General features: G+C 34.3%; 1 protein-coding gene across 1 annotated transcript in view; it reads left to right on the forward strand.

Moving 5' to 3' along the window:
- CUNH3orf14 (chromosome unknown C3orf14 homolog) overlaps window positions 1-10,221 on the forward strand; it is a 12,420-nt gene extending 2,199 nt beyond the window's left edge. Inside the window, exons 2-4 of the mRNA XM_011358500.2 lie at window positions 136-259; window positions 7,859-7,933; window positions 9,835-10,221. Coding sequence (XP_011356802.1) covers window positions 136-259; window positions 7,859-7,933; window positions 9,835-9,939 — 304 coding nt within the window. The 3' untranslated portion in view covers window positions 9,940-10,221. The remainder of the gene's footprint in view (window positions 1-135; window positions 260-7,858; window positions 7,934-9,834) is intronic.
- The last annotated feature ends 243 nt before the right edge of the window (window positions 10,222-10,464 follow it).

The following is a 10,464-nucleotide window of genomic DNA, read 5'->3' on the forward strand; positions in this document are numbered from 1 at the left end:
TTGACATAGTCATTGGCTTTCAAAATAGGCTGAACTAGAAGTGAAGTACAATTAAGAAATGAATGTTTTATATTGGTCAAACAATAAAATGTTTCTTTTAAAGAAAACTATATAATAATCTTCATTTTTTTCTAGAGTATCACAAAGATTAATGTTACTTCAACAAATGGAGAGTAAATGTGGAGATCAAAACAAGGAAAAAGCATCTCAGATTCAAGCAGCTGAGACTGCCTTTAAAAGGAACCTTAGCCTCTTAAAGGTACGTTTCCATGACTTGAGTATAGAGATTTTCCCTACCTTCGCAAAAAGGTTTTAAGTGAATTTTGATTTATATGTCTTTGTTATGAATAATAAATAGAATTAATGAAGCACCATCTATTTTTAGACCCATGTTCGTTGGATAATTAGCATATGGAGTCTCATTTTTTAAAATGAAAATAATTGAACTTAGCTTAAGCTAAATGTTTTCAATCAACCAGAAAATCAACGACTACAGAAGGAATTTTAAGGTCATCTTTTGTGCAAGAAGTAATAAATACAAGATGTAGCTTTCCACCTTTTAACTTCTATTTGTAGGGAGATCCTAAAATACCATAAAGTACATATCATGAATTTAGATCCAACTAAAGTACCTGTCGAATTTAGAGCTAACTCAAAACTAACATCATAAAAACAAGAACCATTTGATTTTGTCTACTGGGGCCACAGTCAACACATAGAATTCATATCTAAGAAAACAGATTTCCAAGATCTCTTGACGGTAATTCAGGGGTGGTCAAAGTGTGTGACTGTGTAGGGCTTTACCATTTGGCCAATGTGCCCACTTGGAGTAAAATCGTATGTGTAACATATTTCGCTGCTTGCTATACTTTGCTTCCAGAACTGTATGGCTTCATCCATAATTAAAACCCTAAAAGTTTGCTTCCAGTCAAGCTTCCAAGAGATCCTATGACTAAAACATTTGGTAGTAAGGCTATATTATTTAAGTTATAAAGCAGTGTTTTCAGTTTTTTATTGTTAAATATTTTCATCGATAGGCATGATATAGTTATCTTCTGTCCTCGCTAGAGGATAAAGGAAGAGGAAAATTCAGTTATCTTCTCAGCTTCTGGCAGTTTGATCCACAGTAATTTAAGTCACAGCCATAGTGCTACCAAAGCATTCTATATTGCCATATGTCTTACTTGCCCAATGGTGTTTGCAATATTTATTTTTAAATGGAAACATATAGGATAATCTGAAATTTGCTGTGAAAAGTCAGAAAAACTAAATTAGAAGGCTTGAAGGCTTGTTTGCCATTTACCTGCAGCAAGTACAGGGAATATTTGGTTTTCAAGCAGCTTCCTTTCAATGAGCAAGCATTTGATGAATACCCAGAGGGTTGTTACTATTGAGCTAGTTCTGGTTAGGAAGTGGGGACAACAAAACAAGTATAAATCAGAGTTCTTTACATCAAATAGCTAACAGGCTTAGTTGATGATGTAAGATTGTCTCACACAAAACATGAGACTATACGATCAAACATAAAGTTATGTGGAATACTTAGCACTCGTAGGAGTACATGTAAAAAATCTTTGAGAGCTAGAATATTCTAGGAAGTCTCAGAGAGGAAGCTAAACTGGAGCTGTGTTTGAATAGGCAGAAGGCAAGGCATTCCATTGGATTCTTAGAGAAGAGCCAACAGCATAAGAATGAGTGGTCTTATTAATGTTCATGGGACCATGAGCTAACTAGCTTGGAAAATCATGGGGAACGAGGTTGGATATGTATTGTGAGACCAAATGAATAAGTTGAGACTTGAAATATAGAGATAATATAGTATTGAAAATGTTTGAGCAACAGAAAAATGGAATCATATAAGAAACATATGAGTGGGTATTTAAGAAGGATTCATTCGCTGTTTATATGCAAAGCGATTTAAAGAATGGAGACATTGCATTTAATAGTAGCTATGAAATTGTTGTCATATCTAGAAGGAAGATAATGAACCTAGTTTCATAGTCACGAGAAATCAGTGTCATATGGTATTTTTCCCCTGATTATCAAAGTAATATAGTCTCACTAAAAAAACTTGAAAGAGCAAAGATGGAATAACTTTTATATCATCCTGCCCATCTAGAAATTAATACATTTTTGTAAATTTCCTTATAGTCTTTTAATAAACATTTATTGAGCACCTATTACATTCCAGATACAGTGCTTGCTGTTACAGATGCAGTCTCTTCCCTGCCTTTTCGGCAAACTTTGAATAATTGTATATGCAATTTTTTATCTTGCTTTCCCTATTTTTTAGAAAATTTTCAATTAGAGTTGTTACATTCAAATTATTTTATATTAGTTTCAGCTGTACAGCATAATGGTTAGACATTTATATAATTTACAAAGTGATCCCCCCAATTAGCCTAGTACTCAGGCACCATACATAGTTATTACAATATCATTGAGTACATTCCCTATGCTGTACTTCATGTCCCCATGCCATATTTTTTTTTTTAACTTGGGAAATAATTTTAATGGCTCTGCCATAGAAGTTATTGTGAAGGTAAAATAAATAGGACATGTTTACAGAATTTTGAGTTGGGAGAGACTTTAAAGACTAGATTGTCATCTAAAGATTTTCAATATTTTTAGCATAAAACTTTTCACAAAGATGTAAAATAGATATAAGTGGACCTGCTTTGACCCAAAGCCCCACTCATTCAGCCCCTCCTGGCTTGCCCTGCTGTGGCTCTAAGGAAATGGGAAAACCACTGATCTGCTCTAATCCCTTAATTTAGAGATGTGGAAATTATAATAACTACTCCTAATACCTCTTGTCAAGAACACGTTAAGCTACATCAGGATATGTACTTAAGTACAAGACATGCTTCAAAAATGTTTCCATTAAACTTGGAAGCATTCCTATAAAGATAGTAACAAACTAAGGATGACATCTATCACCATCCATTATTTGGCCTTATTTAGATGTTCTGACCAATAAAATACACACTAAAAGAGAATGAATTTTAACTTTTGGAAAGGAAGACACAACACTACCATTTTTAAATGGTATCGTTATATACTTAAAAAAGTCAAAATGGTTTTAAAAGCTAGAATATTAAGAGTTGAGTTAAATTAATGGATAAAAGGTAAACATAAAAATCAATAGCAATCCTATACATACAGCTGGAAATATGAGAGATCACTTCACAATAGCAATAAAATTATAAAATACTTGAGAATGCTCTTAACAAGATATATGCATGATTGGTAGTAAAGACAATTATTACACGTCAGTGGGAGATTTAAGAGAAAACTTAAGCAGAGACACATGCGTTAGTCCTGTCCAGAGAGACTATTATTTTTCTAAAGTCAGTTACACAGTTATTTTTAGGTTTAATAGAGTCCCAACAAAATGTACATCAAACCCAGTAAAATTTCTATAAATGCATTTGGAATAATAAATTAGCAAGAATATCAAAGAATATCAATGTTTTTAAAAGAATAGCAATAAGGAAGAGACTAATTCCATCAAAAATTCAAACATATTAGTAAAAGAATCAATATGAATATAAGTAAAGAGAACTCACAGCGAGAGGTTAGTCAGTATATAACATAACAGATAGTGGACTTTGAAAACAGGCTGAGTGATTTTTCCCTGTTAGTATTAATAAAATGAAATTTATCTGCCTTTTAAAAACATAATTGGTATGGATCTGTAAGAGAGAGGATTTTGTTTCTATAAATATTTCCATAATATAAGCTGTCATCTCTCTCACCTTTCTCTCCATGAAATTTAGTTTTACACGAATAGGCAATTTTGGGGTAACGCATGTCATCTCATGAGGAAGACGGACAAACACTTCAGGGTAAAAACGAGTGGGAGGAGTGCTAGAGCACATTAGCGATGCACTGAGTGCTTCCATTGAGGCATGTCCTGGAAGGCTTCATGGGACAGTTAGAGCCTTCAACAAACTGCCAGCCAGGATGACCAGTGACTTACAAGTCCACATCTTCCTCTTTCTCCCTCACAACTCTCATTTTCTCCATTTCAATGGAAAATACGTTTAATGAATGATTAAGTGTTCCTTTAGTGTCTTATTTTTTCAATCCTAGAAATTACCCCTCCAGCAGATTAAAAGATTAAACCCAGCCCAGCCATAGCTAGGTTCACTATATTTACAGGGAGATATATATTGCTGGGTTGGAAGGAAGGGGGTGTGTGTGGGAGGGGAAAAGAAAGAGACCTTAGTACATGAGTTTTTGGGCTCATATTTTACATTTCTCAATCATGAGTCAACTCATTTATACAGGCTGCTGAATCCTGCTATGGAGTAACATTTACACCATTGTCCACACTGAAAATTGTGTTTTTTTTTAATTGTTATGAAAAATTTCATGCCTATGTATAAGAGAGAATAGAAGAATGTACTTCTACATGCTTATCACCCAGATTCAATAATGATCAAAACACATCCAGAGTTGTTTCATCTATATACCCTTCTCCTCCAACCCCAGCTCTTCAGATTTTGAAGCCAATCTTTAGACCTCGTATTATTTCAATCTATTTCCATTTTTATTCCTTTGATGCTCAAATTGTCCTGTTTTTACCAATTGGGAACCTCTTCAAGTTAGCCCCTGAATGCCTTTGACATGATCTTAAGTCTTTATAGTTTCCTTTTTTTCTGGTATGATGGAATCTTCCAGGTTCATTGTGTGCATTTGCTCCCTAGACATGGAATTTACCATTGCTTCAAGGAATCCTGGATCCTTTTGGCTGGAAATACATTTAGAGCTCTCAGTCTGGGCACTAGGGGTGTTTATTACAACTTTTCTTTAAAGATAAACTATATCAAGAGCTCATATCAATCATTCCAGTTCTATTACAAGATTTTAAGACTTTTAACTTAAAATCGCCAGTCTCTGACCTCTAACTTCCATTTCTCAAACCAAAAATCTCAGTTCCCAAAGAATTTTCCAATACCATCATAACTACATATTTACTTTATCCTGTGACACAAACAGTGCCACCCACAATATGATAACTGAGAATGGTTTTCAGTAAGACACTTTGCACAATTCTTTTTGTCTTAGGGTGTATCCCACTAGGGATGCTCAGTCAAAATACTATGTTCTAAGACCGCTTCTTAGATATACTTCTCTGTGTGCTTATGCCACCAACTAGATAGTTAAATTTGTCTCATTTTGTTTTCAGCTTTTAGGGATTGCTATTTCATTTGTTCTATAACTATAAAGTTTTAAATGGGCTAGTGGTAAATCTACAAAACAACAAGGTATAGTCAGGTAAGGCTAGCCTCTCTTTCCTTTTTCCTTTTCTCCTCCCACCCTCTTGGGTACCTTTTTTTTAAAAAGTTTTTGGTTTATACTCAGGACTCTTTGACACCTTAGTCATTTCTTCATTTAATGAATATTTAAGTGCCTAGTACATACCCTGCATTTTGTTAGAACCTTGGATGCTTAAAGGTTGTATAAGACATAGTCTTTTCCTTCTGACAACGTATAGTCAAAGAAAATTTTCAGTCAGGCTAAGGAATTCATACTTCATTTTCTGTGTAGTGGCTATCAATTTTTTTTTTTCAATCTAGGTAAGAACATATTTAAAGTAGTTTTTAGCAAAACTAATCGATTCCATGTTAGATATGGACTGAAGTAGAATGAGAGAGATATAGTCTAGGCATAAGTCCAAGTAAGTATTCGGTAAGTATTTGTTAAATGAATGAGTGTAATAATAAGGCCTTAGCATTGGGAATGACATGGGAAGGCTAGAGGAGACATCCTGAAGCTTTGACTTTTTAAATGGCAGGAAATAAGAAGAGCTGAAGATAAAGGATATAGCATAGGTGTCTGGGTGAGAAGAATCCCCACTGCTAAACATTCAGTACATTTTTAGGAAGATGATGAGTTTAATTTTATTAGGTTGAGAAATAGGGCTAGAAGGAAAAGTTATCCATCCTTCTACATGAATAGTTGAAGCTAAAGAAGAGACAATTTTGGAGGGAGAAAAAATAAGATGAAGACAGATGTCACAAATCTTAAGAAAGCCCACACTTAGGATGGAGGAGAAAAAAAGGAGCCAGCTGAGGAGAAAAAGAAGTAGGAGTCAGAGAGGTAAGCAAAACATCTAAGAAAGTGAAATCTCACTTCAGGAAGGAGTTCTCTGGAGGGTGATAATCTCTTGTGGAAATGCTACAGAGAAGACAGTCAAATTACTAATCATAGGCTTGCTTTATCAGGCCATGTGTACCTCTCATATCTGTTCTTTCATTTGTAAATTGGATCTTCTATAAGAGATATTCAGTATCCTTATTTTCTGGTATTTAAGAAAAATGTTTTTAATTTTGCCTATAGATGCTAGTGACACCTAGATCTACCATTAACAATAACTTTATAACTGTTCTTAGAATAATGGTATAATTGGGGCTTTGATTTTATTCTATTTGTTTTATAAAAGTAAAAAATATTTTTTTCCAGGACCTTGTAAAAATCTCAGTGTAATCACAGAAGAGTTAGTCTTCTTTATCTGTTGTAGCATTGGGATCAAAACTCTTCAGCATGTGTCTTAAACTTCTCCTATGGGATAGACATGTTAATAGATGGGATTTTTATCCTTAAATTGATGTTTTTCCCCCTTCAAATCACCTTCCTCTAGACAGCAGGTGCATTAATGGTTGTGCAACTTTGGGGAGTCCCTTTAGGGAATTTCCTGTTTTTCCCTTTTACATTTCACACCCATTCCTTGCTCCCGCCGCTACCATCTGCTATCTCTTTTCTCCTGTTCAGCACTGGCTTCTTCACACCCCACTCCCACGCCCTTTTCCATCTCTCTCCGTCTGTCCAACAGCCCTGTACTTAGATTGCTCTAGTGCTTATACATGGATCAGAGGACGTTCTCTTTTCTATCAACTCACTAAGCTCAAAGGAGAGACAAAATTTACACAGCCTTCAACCAAGTCCTCTGTGAACCTGACGAACATAAGCAAGCACAAGGCAACATAAGCGCTGATTTGAGGAGCATTTATTAAACAGGACTGAAATGTTTTGGGAACAACTTGGACAGTCCTACATATCTGGGCGTGTACTTCATGCATGTATCAAGGAGAAGTCTATACCAGGGTATGAATTACGTTTTATTACCCTTGTGTTTCTGCGACCGTAAGAGAAAGCACCCACATCTACAAGTTAAGCTTCAAATTAAAGCACAGTGCTTGAATACCACCAGCAGAATGATATACTACCTACCTATTGAGATTACGTTAGAAGTCTAGCACTAAAAATCTAAATAGTATAGTGAAAAGGTTCTTGTTGCAAAGTACTGAAGTACCTTATTGACCTTTTATGTATATATGGGGTATTTGCATAAGTATAAAATTTTAAAGTGGAATACTGAACAAGTGAAATGTGTGTCATTAATACATCATTTGCATGATTGGATGGACTAGATGTCTTCACTCTGAAGGTTAGCAGTGTGAGTCTGGGTATCTGACTTTTTAGTATCTGAATATTTGACTGTTTTATCCATCTGGCTGTTTTTAATTATTTTAGAGCTAAGTTGGTACTTTCAACAGTTCTTTTTGCAAGAATTATTGGCATTTACTATTTAAAATGAAAAGGCAGAACTTAGAAGTACCACCACTCCCCCCTTTTATTTTAAAATAAGAAACCTTGAATTTTCTATTCGAAACTGGTTAATTAAGCAATGATCAGTTCTTCTACCTCAGTGCCCCTCCATCAGTTCAAACTGTGTATCCAGAGAAGAGCTGGGGCGTGAGATTTGGGATATAGATATTGCTATTACAGGTACCATTTGTGTGTGCTGTGTAAATACATTTTCTTTTTAAAATGCTTACGTCTGTTACAGGATATAGAAGCAGCAGAAAAGTCTCTACAAACCCGAATTCAACCACTTCCACTGCCCGAGGTGGTTTCTCTTGAGGTGAGAATCTTAAGGAACAAAGGTAAAAGAAGAGAACCCTATTCTGTTAGTAGTGCCTTGTAAATTATCTAGTGGTTATGTGTATTTCCTATATTTATGTATTCAATAAAGTAAACAAGACGTGTCTCATCTTTATATGTCTGCAGTGCCATGCTTTGTACATAGTAGGTAATTGGTAAGTATCTTAATTTTAAAAAAATTTTTATAAAGTGAAAATTTTATAAAGATTCTGTGTCTTTTCACCTAGTTACTTAGAAATAACTCTCCTGTTAAACAATAACAGACAGTATGCCCTAAATCTTAAGATGACAGCATGCCTAACCAAAGTGCTTTTCCTGTTGGCTAATGTTAGAAGTAGTTCAGTCCCTTTACCAAAAATTCAACCAACACTATTGAAATACATGTTATGCAGTACAGTGTGGCTTTTGTCTGTTTTATTTTGCTCAGTTCAAGAACAGATTGGGAAGTTGGTTGGCAAAAATAAACCATATTTGGCATATGAATGTATTTTTGATGAAAGGGAACTTATTACATATAGAATAGTTTGATTTTATATTTTAATGACCTTTTTCAAACAGTTTTCTTGCTGCCTAACCGGGAATGTGAATAGACTCAAAATTAAAAGCTGAGAATTTGCCCCACGATTTTCTGTGTCATCTAGAGTAATAAGAAAAGCCAGTGATCAAGGACAGAAGAAACTCTGGTACAAAGTTGTGCCTTGGGCATGTCTTTTTCTTTGTTGAATTCTCCAATACCTTACTCTGGCCTGTACAGGGCCCACACAATAGGGGTTAATCCAGCCATGAATGGTGGAGAAACTCCCAACCACAAGCCTCGGTTGGTATTTTTCTTAGCTAGTCTTGCACAGCAGGATGACCTTTATTTTAAGTATGTCAGGCTGTTTCTCAGACCACATGCATAGATGTATATATATATGTAGAATCCCTCACCATTTTCAACTTTCTTTTTAATAGTCAGAGTGAATAATTATGTGTTTTTAATGCTGTCTCTTTGGCTGAATTTCCCAAAATGAGATTGATAGTGATGATCTAATATAAAATGCCCTGCTATGACACAGAGCTTTTGGCAGTTTACTTTTCTTTGGACTCCTTCAGGTAGTCACCCAAGAAACTATTAAAGCCTGTAGATGTGATATGGTGATGTTGTATGAGCTTCTACAACTAATAGACTACTACAGTCAGGCCAATAATATAGCATCTCAACTTTCAAGTTATTTGAATTAAAAATGGTTAGATAATCTTGATATTATTTTCTCATACAAAAAAAACTGGGAAAAAATTAAAAATATTTCATAACAAAGGCCCCTCCAAAAACCAAAATGAAAGCAATTTTTTTTTCATGTTTTCTCCATACAATTTGCCTGAAGGGCTCAATTTGCCTGAAACCCATACTATAACATACTAGTTACATTTCAATTCCTGATTATATTTCAGGTCAAATATCTTTATGTTAATTTTAAAGCAGTCGTTCATGTTTAATCATTTTATTGTAACAGTTTTAGTATGGGTAATCATTTGGTATGGGATCTGGAAAATTAAACAAAAACATTTAATGACCGTGCAGCCATGAATAATACTGGTAATAATCACAAGGTTGGCCACAAGAGGGCGTATAAAATCACAATAAAATTCTAAAACCTGTAATTCTGCCAGGCTCTAGTTTTACTGAGAAATTTGAAAATTAACACTAGTGAGTAGCCAGATTTTTTTCTAAAATTAACATAAAATATTCTGTAGAGGAAGTGCATTCTACATATATGTGTGTGCGTGTGTGTGTACACGCACATATACACTTAAGTGAATAAACATTTAGACTATTATGAAGAGCCAAGTTCAATTGCTTGATATGCTTTTTTACTTTTGGATTTTTTTTTTTTCCAGACTCTTTACTGGGCATCAGTAGAAGAATGTATTCCCAAATGGGAACAATTTCTTTTAGGAAGAGCACCATATCCTATTGGTGTTGAAAATCAAAATGAAGCATAAAATACTACTCGGAATGAAACACAGCAATAACTTCTTCACATACTCTTTCAAAAACCTGTTTAGTAAAGCTGAGTGTTAAAGTATCTGCAGGTAATTGCAGGAATTTTAGGAATCGAATATATTCATATTGTCCCACTACCTCTTCAATGACAATAAAGGCAAGTCTCAGGTTATCACTTAGAAACTTACTACTATATCAAGGTCATGAATTTGCTTTAAAAATGAAGTGTTAAAAACTAATATTGAAAGGCGGACTGATTATTAAATAAATTGCTAAATGAGTGTTGTGTGTTCTTTAAAAAAAACATTTAGTCATTCTCATCTAAATAGTAAATACTACTAGGTAGTTCTGATTTTACATTTTCTAGAATCTTTACTTTTCGATTATTATGGGGACAAGTCATAGGATCCAAGTGGTTATTTTCTCACTATTATAGTTTCTTTTAATAAATGAAAAGACAGTGACAATTGCTTTAGTATAATATTTATGAGAAAATAGATTCATAAGATTTTGTCCCTCGTAGA

The sequence above is a fragment of the Pteropus vampyrus genome, unplaced genomic scaffold (assembly GCF_000151845.1).
Source record: "Pteropus vampyrus isolate Shadow unplaced genomic scaffold, Pvam_2.0 Scaffold41, whole genome shotgun sequence".
Lineage (NCBI taxonomy): Eukaryota > Metazoa > Chordata > Mammalia > Chiroptera > Pteropodidae > Pteropus > Pteropus vampyrus.